The sequence below is a fragment of the Scylla paramamosain genome, chromosome 8 (genome assembly GCF_035594125.1).
Source record: "Scylla paramamosain isolate STU-SP2022 chromosome 8, ASM3559412v1, whole genome shotgun sequence".
NCBI classification, from domain to species: Eukaryota; Metazoa; Arthropoda; class Malacostraca; order Decapoda; family Portunidae; genus Scylla; species Scylla paramamosain.
The window spans coordinates 8,652,678-8,677,039 of record NC_087158.1 but is presented as its reverse complement, the minus strand read 5'-3'; the positions used below and the strand labels follow the sequence as shown (position 1 = coordinate 8,677,039).

The window sequence follows — 24,362 nt, the reverse complement described above, 5'->3', positions numbered from 1 at the left end:
TAGAGTGGATGGCCGCATTAAGCTAGGTAACGTATCTCGCTGGCACAGGTGGAGTTTCTTGCACAAAAATGGGGCACAAAATATATCCGAAGGACAACTGCTCAATCTTTCGCTTTGTTTCATATACTTTCATGGGAAGACACGCCTTCAAGACCCTGTTGTACTTCGACTTCTGTTAAAGCTTTCAATAGATTTTCCTATCCAAATAGTTATTAAAGAGAAAAAAAAAAAAAAAAACAGTATTCTAAATGGTGAAGAACACTGACCTTTGTTAATATATATATATATATATATATATATATATATATATATATATATATATATATATATATATATATATATATATATATATATATATATATATATATATATATATATATATATATACATAGGGCCGTCCCTCCCTAAACGCAGAACACGGGCTGTGCGTAGGGCCTCATCTTCCATGGAGGGACGCATTTGCGCATATGCGCATACAGCCACACTACTGTATCTATACTTGCAGTACATTTGTTACTACTAATAAAGGTTGTCAAGTTAAATGGCGTGTTGTTATACGGTCATTTTGTTCCTATGATACATTTGGGATGGGGAAAGGTGGTGGGGTGCCTCCAAATAAAATATCCCTTAGGGCCCCAATTTGGTCAGGGGCTGCCCTGTATATATATATATATATATATATATATATATATATATATATATATATATATATATATATATATATATATATATATATATATATATATATATATATATATATATATATATATATATATATATATATATAACACTTAAGTAAACTCATAGCGAGGCACCAAGAAACTGGAAAGAAAGAGATGAATATAAAAGAAGCGAGAAGAATGAAAGAAAAAAAGAGTGAGTATAAAGAAATGTACGGTGATGGGAAGGCTGAGGTTTTCCTCTGCATTTGGGAAACTTCTTAGCTTGGTATTTAGCGTCAGACATAATACTAGCTTAACATAGTGTCGTGAGTTACTGACTTAGAAATAAATATTGTAGTGATTTCTTCGCCAGATATCAATTCATTCGGAGCAGCTGTAATATACTAGTCCTAATTATAAGAAGAAAATATATTTCATATGATAGGAAAATCTAGTTTTCTTTTCATTTTTAGTATTGTTCTATCTGTTTATGAAACAATACGATGGTGAGATGGCAGCTCTTCCCCTCCGCCACCACCAGTCGCTTTGCCACCAGCGACAGACGCCCAGCCGAACCACTGTCCACGCCCGCCACCAAGCCACTGTTCCACTTAGGATTTCGATTAAGTCACTAACTGCGCTGGTTAACGTCAGTGGAAGGAGACCTACCAGAAAAACCTGTAAGGATACTGATGGCATGTGGCCAGAACCACTCCCCGACGAAGAGTTGGAAGTAGTGTTCTTATGGTGGATGGCTGCCGGTTTATCACCTGTAAAGGAAGAGATTACACGTGAGTTGCCGCAGTCTAAAGTGAGTAAGTGTCGCAGTGAAGAGGCCCCAGGATCAGGCTTCAGTGTTCTCCATGTACTCCGTTTGTACAGATATATAAGGGAAGATGTCAGGTTTTAAAGTTATCTTTAAGGAATGGACGTATCGAGCATAGAAAACCCATTGATTTTTTTTTTTTTTTTTTGTCACTTAAAAGTGGGAATCGACTTTACTTGCAGAAATATAAAGTAATACTTCTTTACATAATAGTTAAATATATGCACAATAAGAAATTGAATAGGTAGAAGCAAAACAAACACTATTATTCATTTCTTATTCTATTTTATTTTATTTTATTTATTTATTTATTTATTTTTTTTATGTAGGAAGGATACTGGCCAAGGGCAACAAAAATCTAATAAAAAAAAATGCCCACTGAAATGCCAGTCCCTAAAAGGGTCAAAGCAGTGGTCAAAAATTGGTGGATAAGTGTCTTGAAACCTCCCTCTTGAAGGAATTCAAGTCATAGGAAGGTGGAAATACAGAAGCAGGCAAGGAGTTCCAGAGTTTACCAGAGAAAGGGATGAATGATTGAGAATACTGGTTAACTCTTGCGTTAGAGAGGTGGACAGAATAGGAGTGAGAGAAAGAAGAAAGTCTTGTGCAGCGAGGCCGCGGAAGGAGGGGAGGCATGCAGTTAGCAAGATCAGAAGAGCAGTTAGCATGAAAATAGCGGTAGAAGACAGCTAGAGATGCAACATTGCGGCGGTGAGAGAGAGGCTGAAGACAGTCAGTTAGAGGAGAGGAGTTGATGAGACGGAAAGCTTTTGATTCCACCCTGTCTAGAACAGCATTATGAGTGGAACCCCCCCAGACATGTGAAGCATACTCCATACATGGACGGATAAGGCCCTTGTACAGAGTTAGCAGCTGGGGGGGTGAGAAAAACTGGCGGAGACGTCTCAGAACACCTAACTTCATAGAAGCTGTTTTAGCTAGAGATGAGATGTGAAGTTTCCAGTTCAGATTATAGGTAAAGGACAGACCGAGGATGTTCAGTGTAGAAGAGGGGGACAGTTGAGTGTCATTGAAGAAGAGGGGATAGTTGTCTGGAAGATTGTGTCGAGTTGATAGATGGAGGAATTGAGTTTTTGAGGCATTGAACAATACCAAGTTTGCTCTGCCCCAATCAGAAATTTTAGAAAGATCAGAAGTCAGGCGTTCTGTGGCTTCCCTGCGTGATATGTTTACCTCCTGAAGGGTTGGACGTCTATGAAAAGACGTGGAAAAGTGCAGGGTGGTATCATCAGCATAGGAGTGGATAGGACAAGAAGTTTGGTTTAGAAGATCATTAATGAATAATAAGAAGAGAGTGGGTGACAGGACAGAACCCTGAGGAACACCACTGTTAATAGATTTAGGAGAAGAACAGTGACCGTCTACCACAGCAGCAATAGAACGGTCAGAAAGGAAACTTGAGATGAAGTTACAGAGAGAAGGATAGAAACCGTAGGAGGGTAGTTTGGAAATCAAAGCTTTGTGCCAGACTCTATCAAAGGCTTTTGATATATCCAAGGCAACAGCAAAAGTTTCACCAAAGTCTCTAAAAGAGGATGACCAAGACTCAGTAAGGAAAGCGAGAAGATCACCAGTAGAGCGGCCTTGACGGAACCCATACTGGCGATCAGATAGAAGGTTGTGAAGTGATAGATGTTTAAGAATCTTCCTGTTGAGGATAGATTCAAAAACTTTAGATAAGCAGGAAATTAAAGCAATAGGACGGTAGTTTGAGGGATTAGAGCGGTCACCCTTTTTAGGAACAGGTTGAATGTAGGCAAACTTCCAGCAAGAAGGAAAGGTAGATGTTGACAGACAGAGCTGAAAGAGTTTGACTAGGCAAGGTGCAAGCACGGAGGCACAGTTTCGGAGAACAATAGGAGGGACCCCATCAGGTCCATAAGCCTTCTGAGGGTTTAGGCCAGCGAGGGCATGGAAAACATCATTACGAAGAATTTTAATACGAGGCATGAAGTAGTCAGAGGGTGGAGGAGAGGGAGGAACAAGCCCAGAATCGTCCAAGGTAGAGTTTTTAGCAAAGGTTTGAGCAAAGAGTTCAGCTTTAGAAATAGATGTGATAGCAGTGGTGCCATCTGGTTGAAGTAGAGGAGGGAAAGAAGAAGAAGCAAAGTTATTGGAGATATTTTTGGCTAGATGCCAGAAATCACGAGGGGAGTTAGATCTTGAAAGTTTTTGACATTTTCTGTTAATGAAGGAGTTTTTGGCTAGTTGGAGAACAGACTTGGCATGGTTCCGGGCATGCCAAGTCTGTTCTCCAACTAGCCAAAAACTAAAAAATTTATTTGATAATAATTTAATTAATTTACTTATATCTTATTTATTTATTTATCTTGTTTATTTATTTATTTATTTATTTATTTATTATTATCAATTAATTCATTTATCATATATTTTCTTTTTTTACAGAGTTGCACAACTGTTCTGAGGTGTTCGTGTATAAGCATGATTAAGAAACGTAACATAAAATTAAGCTGCTCACTGTTGATGACGTGGACGGTGATGGCGTGCGGAGGAGCAGTGGCTGGCACACATTTGTACTGCCCTGAATTGCGAGGCGCGGCAGAGCGAATGAGCAGCCGAGAAATGGTGTCGTGGTCATTTTCCGAGGACACCGTTACGATCACTTCTGGCCCAAAATCGAGGTTCAGCATCTGTTTGAGAAGCAGTGAAAGTGCAGGGTGTGCAACAGCGGTGAAGAAGGATATTCTCTGATACAGGGTATGAATATCAGTTAAAGGAATATTATATAAGATGCAGAGTAAAACGCAGAAAAGAAAATGTAATGATATCCAAAAGACAGAACGAAAAGTTGTTAAAAAAGAAAAAAAAAAAGGCACAAACACACACACACAAATATATATATATATATATATATATATATATATATATATATATATATATATATATATATATATATATATATATATATATATATATATATATATATATATATATATATATATATATATTTGATCAACACATCTGAAAGACGGAAAGGCAGCACAAGACTAGTTAAAAGAGGGAAGATCAGCTCAAAGTCACCTGAATAGTTTCTCAGAAGCTGACTATGGTACATAAACCCCTCACGGCGATTGCCCAACTAAATTATCTCTTAACTCGCACTTTCCTCTCGTTGCAGCAGCTTCCACACCACCATGGCTCTAAGGGGATGGTCTAACTGGCTGCCACCTTCAGGAATCCGTGAAATCGTCACCTACGACTCAAAGCGATGGCACATTGCAGTGCAACTGCAGAGGATCCGGGTTGGCATGTGTTGCTCGTCTCCGTCGGGAATCTTTATTGGGGTATTGAGCGAGTGTCTCCCTCGGAATGCGTGACGCTGACTGATCGTAAGAAGTAAAAGAACTCCAGTAGTTAGGATTTAAATTTTCGAGCTAATTTTTTGCAATATTCGTTAATTAGTATTTTTAAAGTGATGTGCTTTTCAAATTGTTATGATTTGATATTTATTTCATTTTGTTTTTCAAACCGAAGAAACGGAGCAAAATTTATTCTTATATTTTATAGATGTTAGTAATTTATGGTGATACCATCACTCTCAGTCTGTTATGATATTTATATATAGAACAAGCAGTTCAATTACTTTACAGCTTGATTCTTGGCATTATTACGGCATATATATATATATATATATATATATATATATATATATATATATATATATATATATATATATATATATATATATATATATATATATATATATATATATATATATATATTTCAAATTCCTTGACTCTCACATCTGCCAGTGAATGAACATCGTCAGATATCAAATAATCACAATGGCATCGTCCATATATCTTCAATTTCAATAACTGAAGATACAGTGGAAGTGACAATACAGTTTTACATGACATGCGTGACATTTAAGTCACGTGATTAATTTTTACTGTCGGATGAAAAACGGTGGATGTTCCGAGGATAGTTATCACTGAACATTATTTCTTATTGCTTTATGAAAAGAAAAAGGTCACGTTGTAATGCATATATGTGTTGTTATTTTGTAGCAGCTTGACATTTCCTTTGCTGTACCTGTACTGCACCACAACATCGGCGCCCTGCCACTGGTCTCACTGGCCGCGAGCTGACGTGACAGGAAAGAAAATTGGTTCCTTTATGAATGTCTTCCTGCTCGTACACTTTCCTCTCAAACTTTCCTTTTTCCACCTTCTACTCCACATACGTTTTACCTACTCTTTCTAACCCTTTCCTTAGTCTTATGCCCTTCATTCACACTATCCTTTCTTTCTTCTTTTCCTCATTTCTGTCTTCTTCCTCTTCCTTTTTTCGTTGCCAGATTTAGCATCTCTCTCTCTCTCTCTCTCTCTCTCTCTCTCTCTCTCTCTCTCTCTCTCTCTCTCTCTCTCTCTCTCTCTCTCTCTCTCACACACACACACACAAGTTCTGTATCCTTGTGTGTGCTGCCTTTTCTTAGTTTCATCTTATACAAACATTATTATCAACGGGGAATGAGTAATTTCCGTTAATTTTGGTTTCTGGGTTCGTTTTGGAAAAGGAATATATATATATATATATATATATATATATATATATATATATATATATATATATATATATATATATATATATATATATATATATATATATAATATATAAAACTCAATTTCTCCATCTATCAACTCGACACATCCTTCCAGACAACTATCCCCTCTTCTTCAATGACACTCAACTGTCCCCCTCTTCTACACTGAACATCCTTGGTCTGTCCTTTACTTATAATCTGAACAGGAAACTTCACATTTCATCTCTAGCTAAAACAGCTTCTATGAAGTTAGGTGTTCTGAGAAGTCTCCGCCAGTTTTTCTCACCCCCCCAGCTGCTAACTCTGTACAAGGGCATTATCCGTCCATGTATGGAGTATGCTTCACATGTCTGAGGGGGTTCCACTCATACTGCTCTTCTAGACAGGGTGGAATCAAAAGGTTTTCGTCTCATCAAGTCCTCTCCTCAAACTGACTGTCTTCAGCCTCTCCCTCACCGCCGCAATGTTCCATCTCTAGCTGTCATCTACCGCTATTTTCATGCTAACTGCTCTTCAGATCTTGCTAACTGCATGCCTCCCCTCCTCCCGCTTCCTCGTTGCACAAGACTTTCTTCTTTCTCTCACCCCTATTCTGTCCACCTCTCTAACGCAAGAGTTAACCAGTACTCTCAGTCATTCGTCCCTTTCTCTGGTAAACTCTGAAACTCCCTGCCTGCTTCTGTATCTCCGCCTTCCTATGACTTGAATTCCTTCAAGAGGGAGGTTTCAAGACACTTATTCATCAATTTTTGACTAGTGCTTTGACCCTTTTGTGGGACTGGCATTTCAGTGGGCATTTTTTTTTTATTGGATTTTTGTTGCCCTTGGCCAATGTCCTTCCTACATAAAAAAAAAAAAATATATATATATAATATATATATATATATATATATATATATATATATATATATATATATATATATATATATATATATATATATATATATATATATATATATATATATATATATATATATATATATATATATATATATATATATATATAGATTAACGCAAATTACTCATTCCCCATTGATTATAATGTTTGTATAAGATGAAACTAAGAATAGGCAGCACACACATACACACACACACACACAAATATATATATGTATATATATATATATATATATATATATATATATATATATATATATATATATATATATATATATATATATATATATATATATATATATATATATATATATATATCTCATTGAATGTGATAGCTAGTTGAGCATTTATTATTTTTTCTTAAGATATTTTCCTTATATCTTATGATTGTCTTATATTCTTTTTTAATTGGCTGTATGACTTCGCCGAAGCTAGTCATTTTCGCTAGATCGCGATTTCGGGTCCTTTACCCTTCTTCAGTAGCGAAGGTCCATCCGTGTTGAGGGTGTCGCAGAGAATGGCTCAAGCTGATTGCGGGTGTGTATTTATACCGGTAGGCTTGTCACCCCGTTGCGCATCCTGGTCTCTGATTGGCTGACGGCTGTCGCGGGCTGTGCTGGGTTGCTATCCAAGCTGGGTCTACGCGCGCTTGGTAATGCTTGTAGGTCTTCGGATTGTTGATTTAATGTGGGGTTTGTCTCTTTTATATATATAGTGCTTCTAAGATGGGGAGACGCCTGGTGTCTGGGCATGTAGTTAGGATCTCCGTTTTATCTACTAGGATTCCTCTTGTGATGTTTATGTTATGCTTCTCCTTCAGATGTTTCTTGGGTGCTCCTGTTGCGAGGTGGAAAGTTAGTCGTTGGGAGAGTCCCTCCACCTATGTTGGCATGACGACAACAAGACTCTCCCAACGACTAACTTTCCACCTCGCAACAGGAGCACCCAAGAAACATCTGAAGGAGAAGCATAACATAAACATCACAAGAGGAATCCTAGTAGATAAAACGGAGATCCTAACTACATGCCCAGACACCAGGCGTCTCCCCATCTTAGAAGCACTATATATATAAAAGAGACAAACCCCACATTAAATCAACAATCCGAAGACCTACAAGCATTACCAAGCGCGCGTAGACCCAGCTTGGATAGCAACCCAGCACAGCCCGCGACAGCCGTCAGCCAATCAGAGACCAAGACGCGCAGCGGGGTGACAAGCCTACCGGTATAAATACACCCCCCCCCCCGCAATCAGCTTGAGCCAGATCTCATCCTCTCCAATCGGCAATCCCTACTTTTCCACCACTATATCTCCCATGGACCACTCTGTGGTTCTGACCACGTTCCCCTAATCCTCAAAATATCCTCCAATCCCATATCCACCCCATCCCCACCTGTCTCCGACTACCGCTCCGCCGACTGGGAGAGCTTCAAGAAAACACTCACAGACTTACACCGACCAACACAGCTCGAAGGCCAACCCTACACAGACATAGACAGTGCCTTAGAGACGTTACACAACAATATTCTGACATCAGCCAACAGACACATACCAACAAAACAACATATAATTCATATAGACTTCCGACCTTCCATTAGAACACAAAGGCTGCTAGTGTGCTACAGAACACGCTTTTTAAAAAACAAGCACAACCACACACCTATCTACGGAGATCTTTGCACCCTTCGTACACACATAACAAATAGCCTACAGGAAGATCACAGCGCTCACTGGAGGAATCTAGTCTCCCATATGGACACAACCCGCTGCAGTAATCCTACACAGTTCTGGCACATGGTGTACAGGCTGAGGGGATGCCAGCGGGAAAGATTCGAGTACCTCCTAGTGAACGGGGATCGCATCACAAACCCAGAACAAGTCACCAGCATCTTCAAGACACACTGGCACAATACTTTCCAACCACACCCTCTCCCACTCCACGAGCCCAGTATTGCCCACATAAACAACATCATCGATCGTGCACGCCACAACCTAGCAAACACGATTCCACATAACACTATACAAAAAATACGCCTCAACCCCCAACATCCTCTCACCACACCTATTGAGGAGGATGATGTCGCCAGGTTGCTCAGACATACTCCGCGGCGAGCCCCTGGCCCCTCAGGAGTCACCTGGCCCATGGTGCGGAACCTTCCCCAAGAAACTATATCCAGCCTGACGGAGATTTTCAACGCCTGCCTTGCCTCTGGATACTTTCCTAAGTCATTCAAAATTTCAAACATCACCCTCATTGCTAAGCCCGGAAAAAACTCCCACTTACCAGAAAACTATCGCCCCATTAGCCTCCTTGAAATTCTCGGAAAAACCTTTGAACGCCTCATCAATTTAAGATTGAGAGCGTTCCTCGAAGGTAACGAGCTGCTGGCACCACAGCAGTTCGGCTTCCGGAGGAACGCCTCAACCGAGGACGCTCTAAACAGCATAGTTGCATACTTAAATTTCAATAAGCCCTATTTCAGAGCAGCCCTTGTAACAAAAGATGTCAAAAAAGCATTTGACACTGTTTGGCACGCAGGCTTAAAACACAAAATTTGCAACAACTTCAACCTTCCCCCCCTAACGCAACGCATACTATGTAGTTTTCTGGTAGAGAGACGGACAAGAATCTGTCATCAGGGCACCTTTTCAACATCCTTTTCCCCTCAGGCTGGAGTCCCACAAGGCTCTGTACTCTCCCCCACCCTTTTCAACATGTATACAGCTGACATGCCCCCTCCAGTTCATAATGATTCATTAACCATTCAATACGCGGACGATGTAACGCAATTGGCTCGAGCCAGGTCGTTAGATCTCCTCACAGACAAAATTCAACGGGAACTGACGGCGACTAGCCTATGGGAGATGAAATGGTGAATCCTCTCCCATCCCGAAAAATCTAAAGTCACCTACTTTAACATAAAAAAAAGTCAGCCTCGCCAAATCTCATTGAACAACATTGTTCCACACCCCAACCCAATCCCCATCAGTAACAACAACCAAGTGCTTGGCCTCACCATCGACAAGCACCTCAAATTCAACATACATATAAACCAAAAAGCTGCTTTAGCCGCTGTGGCCTTGAGCAACCTCGAAAGATTTCGCGACAGCAACACGAAAACAAAACTACACCTCTTCAAAGCTTTTATTCTCCCCCTTTTAACCTATTGCCCTCTTGCACTCTCTCTTTCCGCTCCCACTAACCTCTCAAAACTTCAGAGGGTCCAGAATCGAGCAATTCGTTTCGCCCTTGGAACGAAATGGTTCGACTTTCGGTCCTCTCTCTCTACTCATGAGGAGTCCAACATCCCTCCTGTTAACATAACACACTACAACAGACTCGACAAACAACTAACCTCCTTCTCTGACAGACACACAAACACATACAATTTCATAACCAACCTTCCCCCAGCTTTCCGTCACCTCCCACACTGCAACCTCCTTGACCCTCCCACTGTGCCTCCTGACCCCATTTTCTAAATAACGGACTCCTTCACTCTCTCTTTCACTCTCTCTCTCTCTCTCTCTCTCTCTCTCTCTCTCTCTCTCTCTCTCTCTCTCTCTCTCTCTCTCTCTCTCTCTCTCTCTCTCTCTCTAATCTTCTCTACTACTCAAGGTGTCTGAGTGGAATCATTGTCGCACTCTCGTTCACGTGGGGCGAGCCCGTGTGCCTACACCTAGTGGTTTTTTCATATTTTTTGTCTTATGGCTTTGTATTCATTTTTTGTTTATTTTATGCATTATCTTTCTGTCTCGCAGCCTAGGTCCCAAGGAGGCACCGGACCGCTCCCGGGAAAAAGATGCGACAAAACACACCACCATTAACATTCCATGCCTCTGACCGAAGGAGTGGGCTCGCGTGCCAACACCTAGTGGTTTTTTTATATATTTTGTCTTATGGTTTTTTATTCATATTTTTGTTTTTTTTTATGCATTATTTTTCCGTCTTGCAGCCTAGGTTCTCAAGGGGACACCGGACCACTTTCAGATGAAAGAGGATAGCACGAACCGCACTTCTCCCACTGACGCCACGGCAATGGGGCCCCCGGCCGTTGGCATGACGTTCCGGTAGTGGTACCCCCCGTGGCAGTTATGGAGCGGCCAGCACTGATGGTGGGGACGGCAACCACACTATTCAGTGGAAGCCACTTCACCCCCCCCCCACAGAGGTAGTTTGGTGCGGCCAGAGCTGGGTAGTAAGGTAGTCAAGAGATGGTGGGGCGGGGCCCTGGAAGCATCCATGCAGGAATCTCCATTCACCCCCCACCACCGGCGACTTACCGCGTGCAAGCAGATGGTATTAGATTTGACCCCTCGTTGCGGTGAGGGAGCCTTTTCGAGCCTCTGTCATTGCACATCCTACAATCACGTCAATCATTATCACAAACCATCCTCACCCTCCCCATGCACATAACACCACGACATTTTTTATATTCTCTTTTTTTTTTTTTTTTAGCAGGTTGGCCTTTTTGCAGGACGAGTCACAGGACACGAGATGAAAGGACCGACACCGCTTTTTCACCCACCACATTACATCACACAATAAATATCCCGGCCATCACCAAATCACTCTACTACTATCCGTGGTTCGGAACCCACGTAAAACTGTAGGTCCCTCCGCTATACGGATGTACTTCTTCCTCTGTCCTTCTTTGAACCAATAAAAAACACACAAAAAAACCCTTTTTACTCTGACTGTCCTTCACTCCTCTTTCACATTCTGATAATGCAGGCTCTGGATAGTCTGGCCCCTAACTTGTGCGTGGTTTGGCCTGGTGTTTTGGGTGCGTGGGCGGCGTCCGTTGCCGTGGCTGTTTTGGGCTTGGCTTGCTCGGTTGGTGGCGGACTCTCCTGCTTTCCCCGATAAGGACCTTGTCTCCCTTGCCATCTTAGAATGAATATAACACGTTAAAAAAAAAAAAAAAAATATGTCCTTCCTAATTCAAATTGCGCCTGGGTTAAGCCCCAGTGACTATTTCTCCTACTACAATTCCCTTCTTATCACCCCCCTATTCTTCCCACTATCCCCACTTCTCCCTCCCCATCTTTTCTCTCTTTGTTATGTTATGTAGCTTGAGCCATTCTCTCCGACACCCTCAACACAGATAGACCTTCGCTAGTGAAGAAGGGTCAAGGACCCGAAATCGCGATCTAGCGAAAATGACTAGCTTCGGCGAAGTCATACAGCCAATTAAAAAAGAATATGAGACAATCATAAGATATAAGGAAAATATCTTAAAAAAATAATAAATGCTCAACTAGCTATCACATTCAATGAGATATGTATTAGAGAAAGACTCCTGCCCATATACACCCTTAAGATTATATATATATATATATATATATATATATATATATATATATATATATATATATATATATATATATATATATATATATATATATATATATATATATATATATATATATATATATATATATATATATATATATATATATATATATATATATATATATATATATATATATATATATATATATATATATATATATATATATATATATATATATATATAATGACATTCTCGTCTTCCTCCTATCACACTTTCGCTCCCTTTCCCTTTCCCTCATTCTCTCTCTCTCTCTCTCTCTCTCTCCTACCGTTCCTATTCACATTTTAGGCCGTCCTTAGTGTATATGAGAATCCATGTGTGCATGTGAAAAAGGCCTCCAGTACAGATACATGATGGATTATCAGTTTGTGCCTTGAGGAAGGTCTATGCGCATTAAATATATAATTTGGCCTGACAGAAGACATCGACGTTAGGACCGACACTTCCTAATGGGGTGGAATTAAGCTATTTCCTCTCTACGGTCTGCTGCTCGCTGCCATTTCACGGTCCCCAGGTGACGCACACGACGTTGGACGCAGCCCGGAATGGTAAGGTGGCGGGACGGGCAGTGCCGAGGAGTGAAATGGCGGTGTCATTGGTGTAATAGGAGGGAGTAGTCACATGTAATAAGCTGTGATGAGAAGGTATGGCAGGCTACTAGGCAGTTCCAGAGACTTAGAAGTGGAATCAGATGTAGCAGGAACAAGGCGCGAAACATTTTTTTTAATAATTACGGCGATGTGATACGTCTCTCCTTCCTCACTTTCATATTGATTTTGCTTCAGTTTATTTCTCGTTATCTATGATGTTTGTTTTCGTTTGGTGTGTATATATATATATATATATATATATATATATATATATATATATATATATATATATATATATATATATATATATATATATATATATATATATATATATATATATATATATATATATATATATATATATATATATATATATATATATATATATATATATATATATATATATATATATATATATATATATATATATATATATATAATTTATTTATTCATTTTTTCCAGTAAAAGACGAAAAGAGTCAGCCACTCGTGTTTCTGTTTACAGTCTTACACTGCCAGACATTTGTATTTTTTTCATCTCCTGAACAATGGAAGAAAATCAGTGGATTTTAGTGAAAAGACTTCTGGGTATTTAAACGATGGTGATGATGGTGACTGTAATAATGGTGACGATTGCCACAAGGAAATGAAAGCAGAAGTGGACGAAGGTCAAGAAGGAACTTACCACTTCGTCATGATACCAAAATATGTAAGGCGTGGGCTTTGGGCTGTGCTTCACTACACACGTTAGGTTGATGGCCGACCCTGCGTTGATGTAGAGATCTGGCCCACCAAACACCACCGTCTCTGGTTCTGTAATGTGTAATGATGGAGCACTAAATATAACCCTTTAAATATTTTATTAATATTACTTTTTTTTTTCTTTTCTTCAAGAAAGGCTGGTCAAAGGCATAAACATGGCGAGAAAAAATCAATAAATTAATTATTTACAGAAGAAAGAGAGAAAAATAAAATCAACAAATAAAGTAAAAAAGGGAACGTTTTCGGAAACGGAGTTCAACTTAGTTCTAAAGATTCGTCACTCCACACTTGAAACATTTCCGGTTATAGGAAAAGGAAGAGTTCACCACTAAGAGGAATGAAAGGGCAGGGGTATAGATCAACTAGTGAGATAGACAGATAAAGATAAGAGTAAGTAGAAAGTCTTGTGCGGAGATGTGGGAAAGGGGAAGGCATGCAAGTATTAACTTCAGAAGTACATTAAAACTTAGTCACTCAATGATCTCTGCGTGTATCGCTGAATTCCTGTAGATTTGGAAGTTTGATAAATGACGTTGAGAAATGTCCAGTACAATCATCAGCACAAAGTCCCTCTTCCAAGAGTCTTCAAACAGTTGTAGACTGCAGATTTATAAATAAGATTTTTTTTTTTTTTATGTAGGAAGGACACTGGCCAAGAGCAATAAAAAATCTAATAAATAAAAAAAGCCCACTGAGATGCCTGTCCCAGAAAAGGGTCCAAAGCGGTAGTCAAAAATTGAAGAATAAGTGTCTTGAAACCTCCCTTTTGAAGTAATTCAAGTCATAGGAAGGTGGAAATACAAAAGCAGGCAAGGAGTTCCAGAGTCTACCAAAGAACGGGATGAATGACTGAGAATACTGGTTAACTCTTGCATTAGAGAAATGAACAGGACAGGGGTGAGAGAAAAAAGAAAGTCTTGTGCAGCGAGGCCACAGGAGGAGAAGAGGCATGCAGTTAGCAAGATCAGAAGAGCAGTAGAAGACAGCCAGAGATGCAACATTGCGGCGATGAGAGAGAGGCTGAAGACAGTCAGTTAGAGGAGAGGAGTTGATGAGACGAAAAGCTTTTGATTCCAACCTGTCTAGAAGAGCGGTATGAGTGGAACCCCCCCAGACATGTGAAGTATACTCCATACATGGACTGATAAGTTAGCGGTTGGGGGGAGGGGAGTTCAGATTATAAGTAAAGGACAGACAGAGGATGTTCAGTGTAGAAGAGGGGGGACAGCTGAGTGTCATTGAAGAAGAGAGGATAGTTGTCTGGAAGGTTGTGTCGAGTTGATAGATGGAGGAATTGAGTTTTTGAGGCAACAATACCAAGTTTGCTCTGCCCCAATCAGAAATTTTAGAAAGATCAGAAGTCAAGCATTCTGTGGCTTCCCTGTGTGAAATGTTTACTTCCTGAAGGGTTGGACGTCTATGAAAAGACGTGGAAAAATGTAGGGTGGTATCATCTGCGTATGAGTGGATAGGACAAGAAGTTTGATTTAGAAGATCATTGATGAATAATAAGTAGAGAGTCGGTGACAGGACAGAACCCTGAATAACACCACTGTTAATAGATTTAGGAGAAGAACAGTGACCGTCTACCACAGCAGCAATAGAACGGTCAGAAAGGAAACTTGAGATGAAGTTACAGAAAGAAGGATAGAAGCCGTAGGAGGGTAGTTTGGAAATCAAAGCTTTGTGCCAGACTCTATCAAAAGCTTTTGATATGTCCAAGGCAACAGCAAAAGTTTCACCAAAATCTCTAAAAGAGGATGACCAAGACTCAGTAAGGAAAGCCAGGTCACCAGTAGAGCGGCCTTGATGGAAACCATACTGACGATCAGATAGAAAGTTGTGAAGTGATATGTTTAATAACCTTCCTGTTGAGGATAGATTCAAAAACTTTAGATATACAGGAAATTGAAGCAATAGGACGGTAGTTTGAGAAATTAGAACGGCCACCCTTTTTTTAGGAACAGGGTGAATGTAGGCAAACTTCCAGCAAAAAAGAAAGGTATATGTTGACAGACAGAGCTGAAAGAGTTTGACTAGGCAAGGTGCAAGCACGGAGGCACAGTTTCGGAGAACAATAGAAGGGACCCTATCAGGTCCATAAGCCTTCCGAAGGTTTAGGCCAGCGAGGGCATGGAAAACATCATTGCGAAGAATTTTATTAGGTAGCATGAAGTAGTCAGAGGGTGGAGAAGAGGGAGAAACAAGCCCAGAATCATCCAAGGTAGAGTTTTTAGCAAAGGTTTGAGCGAAGAGTTCAGCTTGAGAAATAGATGTGACAGAAATGGTGCCATCTGGTTGAAATAAAGGAGGGAAAGAAGAAGGAGCAAAGTTATTGGAGATATATTTGGGTAGATGCCAGAAATCACGAGAGGAGTTAGATCTTCAAAGATTTTGACACTGTTAATGAAGGAGTTTCTGGCTAGTTGGAGAACAGACTTGGCATTGTTCCGGGTAGAAATATAAAGTGCATAAGATTCTGGTGATGGAAGGCTTAAGTACCTCTTGTGGGCTACCTCTCTATCATGTATAGCACGAGAACAAGCTGTGTTTAACCAAGATTTGGAAGGTTTAGGTAGAGAAAAAGAATGAGGAATGTGCGCCTCCATGCCAGACACTCTGTTATGCGCTCAGCACACAAAGATGGGTCTCTGACACGGAAGCAGTAGTCATTCCAAGGAAAATCAGCAAAATACCTCCTCATGTCCCTCCAACTAGCAGAGGTAAAACGCCAGATGCACCTTCGCTTAGGGGGATCCTGAGGAGGGATTGGAGCGTTAGGACAAGATACAGATATAAGATTGTGGTCGGAGGACCCCAAAGGAGAAGAGAGGGTGACAGCATAAGCAGGATTAGAGGTCAGGAAAAGATCAAGAATGTTGGGCGTATCTCCAAGACGGTCAAGAATACGAGTAGGGTGCTGTGCCAATTGCTCTAGGTCATGGAGGATAGCAAAGTTGAAAGCTAGTTCATCAGGATGGTCAGTGAAGGAAGAGGAAAGCCAAAGCTAGTGGTGAACATTGAAGTCTCCAAGAATGGAGATCTCTGCAAAAGGGAAGAGAGTCAGAATGTCCTCCACTTTGGAAGTTAAGTAGTCAAAGAATTTCTTATAGTCAGAGAAGTTAGGTGAGAGATATACAGCACAGATAAATTTAGTTTGAGAGTGACTCTGTAGTCATAGAGGATAGAGAAAGTAGGAGGGAACAGAAAAGGGGCTACTGTCAGTTGCCTCAGACACCTGAGTTTCAGTGAGGAAAAGAAGATGAGGTTTAGAAGGGGAGAGGTGGTGTTCTACAGATTGAAAATTAGATCTTAAACCACGAATGTTGCACAAGTTAATGAAGAAAAAGTTGAAGTGGGTGTCAAGACACTCCCCCTCTGAAGGGCAGTCCGACCTGGGGACATTTGTGGTCCCCTCCTTAGATGGGGACTCCTAGGTTGGTGTAGGAGTCGCCATGAATTTTGAAATTTTGAGTGAAGGGTGTGTGTGTTATTAGGTGCTTGTAGTTTTGTGTGGAGGAAGAGAGTTGTCTTTAGAGGGTAGGCTGTGACTACCCCCTTGTTTTGTGAGACACAAAGGGAAACGTTCAGTGAGATCACAGCTGGGTTTAATGATAAGTTCATAGCACCCCCTGATCCAGTGCTTTAGACCTCACTGGGAGTAATTATCGTTTCGGCAGGTGCCTACTGCCTCCTCCAGTACAGGGCTGTAGAAATCTTGGTAAATAGTGGCATGACGTCTCTGACGTAAGTCCTGGGCGCTCCCGTGTGGCGGCCAGTGGTGAGGCGGTGTGCGTGTGTGTGTGTGTGTGTGTGTGATGATGGCATGTCGCCAGCTCTACGTATTCTGTGTTGATCCACGAGAGATATCCAGTGTTATACAAACTATTGTCATAAGCAAATGATGAATTAGCTATGTTTCATACACACGCTTTCTCTCTCTCTCTCTCTCTCTCTCTCTCTCTCTCTCTCTCTCTCTCTCTCTCTCTCTCTCTCTCTCTCTCTCTCTCTCTCTCTCTCTTCCTCCCTAACCACAATTCATAATTGGTGGACAATAATTGTCAATATTATAACTGAATTCTAAAAAGTGAGTAATAATTTTTGAAAATGTTTTTTGTGGAGTAGAGTTAAGTGAAGTAATATGTCATCTCAAATTTCCTCTCTGACCGGTCTATTGCTGCTGTGGTAGACGGTCGCTGTTCTCCTAAGCCTTTTAACAGTGGTGTTCCTCAGGGTTCTGTCCTGTCAACCACTCTCTTCCTATTATTCATCACTGATCTTCTAAAATCAAACTTCTTGTCCTATCCACCCCTACGGTATTGATACCATCCTGCATTTTTCCACTTTTCGTAGACGTCCAACCTTTCAGGAAATAAACAGCTCAAGCAGGGAAGCCACAGAATCCCTGACTTCTGATCTGTCTAAAATATCTGATTGGAGCAGAGGAAACTTAATAATGTTCAATGCCTCAAAACTCAACTGCTTCATCTATCAGCTCGACACAACCTTCCAGATAACTATCCCCTCTTCTTCAATGACATTCAACTGTCCCCTCTTCTACAATGAATACCCTCGGTCTGTCGTCTGCTTATAATCTAAACTGGAAATTTCACATCTCATTTCCAACTAAAACTGCTTCTATGAAGTTAGGCGTTCTAAGTCGTCTCTACCAGTTTTCCTCAGCCCCCACTCTTTCCACCTCCTCGCAGCTAAGTCTGTACAGAGGCCTTTTCCGTCCACGTAAGGAGTATGCTTCATATGTATGGGTGGGGGAGGGGTGTTCCACTCATACCGCTATTTTAGACAGCTTTTTCGTCTTATCAACATCTCTCCTTTTAACTGACTGTTTTAGCCTCTTTCTTATTACTGGAAAGTTGCATTCTTTGTTATCTTCTAGTGCTATTTTCACTCTAACTGCTCTTCTGATCTCACTAACTGCATGCCTCTCCTCCTCCTGCGGCCTCGCTGCACAAGACTTTCTTCTTTTTCTCATCCCTATTTTGCCCACCTCTACAATGCAAGAGTTAACCAGTATTCTCAATCATTCATCCCTTTCTCTGGTAAACTCTGGAACTCCCTGCCTGCTTCTGTATTTTTTCCTTCTTATGACTTGAATTCTTTCAAGAGGGAGGTTTCAAGACAATTATCCTCCATTATTTGATTTTTCTATTTGGAATCTCTATGGGAAATGGCATGAGGTGGGCCTTTATTTATACATTTTTTTCGTTATCCTTGGCCAGTGGCCCTCTAACACAAAAAAAAAAAAAAAATGTAGAGGTTAACAATTTTCTCAAGAGTGAATAAAGCAAAAGGTTTGGCTAAGGATGTAATCTATGAATAATAGGAAGTGTGAATGTGATAAAACAAAGTCTGTGGAAGCCCATCATTAGTAAGTTTATGAAAAGAACAGTGGCCACGTACCACTGCAGCGATAACATGACAGGAATGGAAAGTTGAGACATTGGGATAAGGAGATGGATAGAGAGAGAGAGAGAGAGAGAGAGAGAGAGAGAGAGAGAGAGAGAGAGAGAGAGAGAGAGAGAGAGAGAGAGAGAGAGAGAGAGAGAGAGAGAGAGAGAGAGAGAGAGAGAGAGAGAGAGAGAGAGAATTTAGAAATTAAAGATGAGTCAGACTATCAAAAAAGTTTGATATTTTTAAAGCAACATAAAAAAGTTTGAAATAACACCATGACAGGATGACCAATATTCAATAATGAAAGAAAAAAAAAAACAGCGAGTATGTTGTCCTTTACGGAACCCATGTTGACAATCAGAAAGAAGACCATGAAGAGACAGATGCTTTAAAATCTATTTGTTGAGAATGGATTCAATAGCTTTTGAAAGACAACAAATCAATACTATGTGTCGGTAGTTTCAGGGAACCGAGCGGTTATCTTTTTTTTTTTCTTTTTCGAGAAAAGATTGACTGTAGGCAGATTCCCATGAAAAAAATGGAAGATGGATGTTTGTAGAAATAAGAATTTGACCAAGCAAGGAATGATCACTGAAGCACAGGTTGAGATCAGAGGAATAAAATCGGAGAAAAATCGTAATAAAGATTTTCAATAACAGGCTCATTATAGTCAGGGAAGAGCTGAAGGAGAATTAAAACCAGAATTATCCAGTGTTGAGGTGTTAGTGAAAGTCCAAGCCGGGGATAAGATAAATATGCAATCTGGATGAAAATGGAAGAAAAGTGAAGATAAATTGTTTGAAGTAATTCTTAGCTATGTGCCACTGATCACAAGATGATCCAGTACTGAATGAGGTTTTGACATACTGGAGAACAAAGCTTGCATGATTTCATCCAGAAATGTAATGACCATGATTTTAAGATGGAAGGCTGAGATACCACTTGTGGGCCTCCCATGTATCTTAAACAGCACGAAGGCGAGATGTTTCGGACCAATACTTATGAGATTCAAAATTACAAACTGTGAAATGTATTCTCCCACTACTCTTCCTCCACACAAAACTACAAGCACCTAATAACACACACTCAAAAATTCAAAATTATCATGGCGACTCCTACAGTAGCCTCGCAGTCCCCATTTGGCGAGGAGACCACAAATGTCCCTTTTCTATTCCCTCTTACTTTCTCCATCTTCATTTTCAGTCCAAAGCTGGATGTTGCGTTAATGTGCCCAACGATGTAACCTGTCCTCGTGCCCACGCTCTTGAGTTTTCCAAGTTTTCCACCATCTGGCTACGACTACAGAGTCACTCTCAAACTAAATTTATCTGTGCTGTATACCTCTCACCTAACTTCTATGACTATAAGAAATTCTTTGCCTAAACTTCCAAAGTGGAGCACATTCTGACTCTCTTCCCTTTTGCGGAGATCTCCATTCTTGAAGACTTCAATGTTCACCACTAGCTTTGGCTTTCCTCTCCCTTCACTGACCATCCTAGTGAACTACCCTTCAACTTTGCTATCCTCCACGACCTAGAGCAATTGGTGCAACACCCTACTCGTATTCCTGACCGTCTTGGAGATACGACCAACATTCTTGATCTTTTCCTGACCTCTAATCCCACTGATAATGCTGTCACCCTCTCTTCTCTGTTGGGCTCCTCCGATCACAATCTCATATCTGTATCTTGTGCTATCGCTCCAATCCCTCCTCGGGTTCCGCCTAAGCGAAGATGCCTCTGGCGTTTTGCCTCTGCTAGGAGCAGACATACATGATAGAGAGGTGGCCCACAAAAGGTACTTCAGCCTTCCATCACCAGAATCTGATGTACTTTTATATTTCTGCCCGGAACCAGATCTGATGAGGTCCCTCCAATTGTTCTCCGAAACTGTGCCTCCGTGCTTGCACCTTGCCTAGTCAAACTCTTTCAGCTCTGTCTGTCAACATCTACCTTTCCTTCTTGCTGGAAGTTTGCCTACATTCAGCCTGTTCTTAAAAAGGGTGGCCGTTCTAATCTCTCAAACTACCGTCCTATTGCTTCAATTTCCTGCGTATCTAAAGTTTTTGAATCTATCCTCAACAGGAAGGTTATATCACTTCACAAACTTTTATCTGATCGCCATTATGGATTCCGTCAAGACCGCTCTACTGGTGATCTGGTTTTCCTTACTGAGTCTTGATTATCTTCTTTGGTGAAACTTTTGCTTTTGCCTTGGATATATCAAAAGCTTTTGATAGTCTGGCACAAAGCTTTGATTTCCAAACTATCCTCCTACGGCTTCTATCCTTCTCTCTGTAACTTCATCTCAAGTTTCTTTTATGACCGTTCTATTGCTGCTGTGGTAGACGGTCACTGTTCTTCTAAATCTATTAACAGTGGTGTTGCTCAGGGTTCTGTCCTGTCACCCACTCTCTTCTTATTATTCATCAATGACCTTCTAAACCAAACTTCTTGTCCTATCCACTCCTACGCTGATGATACCACTCTGCACTTTTCTTTGTCTTTTCATAGACGTCCAACCCTTCAGAAAGTAAACATTTCACACAGGGAAGCCACAGAATGCCTGACTTCTGATCTTTCTAAAATTTCTTATTAAGGCAGAAACTCAATTCAAAAACTCAATTCCTCTGTCTATCAACTCGTCAAAACCTTTCAGACAACTATCCCCTCTTCTTCAGTGACACTCACCTGTCCCTTTCTTCTACACTGAACATTCTCGGTGTGTCCTTTACTTACAATGTGAACTGGAAACTTCACATCTCATCTCTAGCTAAAACAGCTTCTATAAAATTAGGTGTTCTGAGATGTCTCCGCCAGTTTTTCTCAACAATCCCCCACCCCCCCCACCTGCTAACTCTGTACAAGGGCCTCATCTGTCCATGTATGGGGTATGCTTCTCATGTCTGGGTGGGGGTGGTTCCACTCATACCGCTGTTCTAGACGGGGTAATATCAAAAACTTTTCGTCTCATCAATTCCTCTCCTCTAACTGACTGTCTCCAGCCTCTCTCTCATCGCTGCAATGTTGCATTTCTTGTTATTTTCTAGCGCTATTTTTCATGCTAACTGCTCTTCTGATCTTGCTAACTGCATGCCTCCCCTCCTCCCTCGGCCTCGCTGCACAAGACTTTCTTCTTTCTATCACCCATATTCTGTCCATCTCTCTAATGCAAGAGTTAATCAGTATTCTCAGTCATTCATCCCTTTCTCTGGTAAACACTGGAACTCCTTGCCTGCTTCTGTATTTTCAACTTTTTATGTCTTGAATTCCTTTAAGAGGAAGGTTTCAAGACACTTATCCTTCAATATTTGACTACCGCTTTCGACCCTTTTCTGGGACTGTCATATTTGTGAGCTTTTTTTTTTTTTATTGGATGTTTGTTGTCCTTGGCCAGTTCCCCTCCTACATAAAAAAAAAAGAACAAACTGATGCACTCTTCGGAAAATGATGAACATGTAACAAATAGTGAACATTCCAAAGAAAATCAGGTTATATCGCACTTGGCAAAGTCGTAATACCAGAAACACATCTGCTTCAGTGGATCCAGATGTAGCACTGGAACAACTGAACAAGATACGAAAATAACTTTTTGACTGGAGGGTCTTAACGAAGTAAAAGGACGGTAGTTTTCTAATCCCTCAAACTACCGTCCTATTAATTTCCTGTCTCTCCATTTTTTTTTTTTAATCTATCCTGAACAGGAAGATTTTTGAAGAATTATCACTTCACTATCACTTTTCAACATCTATCATTATCACAAGAAGCTTGTGATAACAAGAATCTTCAACATCACCCATCACACTGAGTGGAATGGGGATTCAAGTGAAGGAGATATGACCCTGGCATGAATGAATGTCCAGAAGCAAATAATCTGGGAGGACGTGGGTGTGTGGCCACTGAAGGCCATGTTTGTGGCAGTCAGTTATGACTCCCTATTATCGCATTTCACTTCAGAATAAAAAAAAAATATGATTGTTAGTATGTTCAGTGCCTTAAAAATTCAATTCCTCCATTTATTAACTCGACATAACCTTCCAAACAACTATCCCCCTCTTCTTCAGTGACATTCACCTGTCCCCTTTTTCTACAGTCAACATTCTTGGTCTGTCTTTTATTTATAAACTGGAAACTTAACATCTCATCTCTAGCTAAAACAGCTTCTATGAAGTTAGGTGTATGTATGGAGTATGGGGGCTTCCTCTCATACCGCTCTTTTATTTTTTAGACAAGTGGAATCAAAAGCTTTTTCGTCATATCAACTCCTCTCTTCTAACTGACTGTCTTCAGCCTCTTTCTAATCGCAGCAGTGTTGCATCTCTTGCTGTTTTCTACTGCTATTTTCATGCCAACTGCACTTCTAATCCTGGTAATTGCATGCCTCCCCTGTTCCCTTGGCTTCGCTACACAAGACTTTCTTCTTTCGCTCACCCCTATTCTGCCCACCTTTTTAATATAAGAGTTAACCAGTATTCTCAAGCATTCATCCCTTTCTCTGTTAAACTCTGGAACTCCCTGCCTACTTCTGTATTTCCACCTTCCTATGACTTTAACTCTATCAAAAGGGAGGTTTCAAGACATTTATCCTGTAATTTTTGACTACCGCTTTTGACTGTTCGGGAACGGGCACCTCAGTGGGCCCTTTTTTTTTTTCCATTGTAATTTTTTCCCCTTGGCCGGTGCCCGTCCCACATAAAAAAAAAAAAAGTATGAAAGAATGCGCTAAAGGGTTACAAGTTATGGAAATATCAAGAAGCTTGAACCTACCTCCAAACCGTTCTGGAAGACTGCAGTATTAGTTGTTCTAGGTCCTGTAGCAAATTTAAAGACTTGTTCACCAGCTTATCCAGTGAAAGAAGTCGATAGCCAGAGTTGGTTGTGAACAATGAGATATCTAAGCGTGGTAATAACAACAAGTGTTAGAATGTGCTCTATTTCGGAAGTAAACTTTCCAAAGACTTTACATAAATAGAGCAGTAAGGTGACAGATGCACACCACAGGAAAAATTACTAAGAGTGACATTAAAGTCTCAGACAGATGATGAAATATTCAAGAGATTCAGGTGCAAAGGCACGAGCGCAGGTCATATCGCTGATGCATAAACGCAAGTCAGCTTTGATTGGAATATGAGAATACGGAAAGTAGGAGAAAACAAAGAAAAGGTTTCGTTAGTAGACTTGGATGACTGAGCTTCATTCAAGAATAGGTAAGGCCTGGAAGAAGTGAAGTAATGTTTTATGATTGGAAAATAGATATGAGGCTGCGATATTA

At 40.5% G+C, this 24,362-nt stretch overlaps 1 protein-coding gene across 1 annotated transcript in view; it reads right to left on the bottom strand.

The window, feature by feature from the left end:
* Positions 1–402: 402 nt before the first annotated feature.
* Positions 403–24,362, bottom strand: part of LOC135102750 (uncharacterized) — a 36,526-nt gene continuing 12,566 nt past the window's right edge. Inside the window, exons 4-6 of the mRNA XM_064008264.1 lie at positions 13,603–13,730; positions 3,989–4,160; positions 403–1,432 (exon numbers count right to left, since the gene is read on the bottom strand). Coding sequence (XP_063864334.1) covers positions 1,143–1,432; positions 3,989–4,160; positions 13,603–13,730 — 590 coding nt within the window. The 3' untranslated portion in view covers positions 403–1,142. The remainder of the gene's footprint in view (positions 1,433–3,988; positions 4,161–13,602; positions 13,731–24,362) is intronic.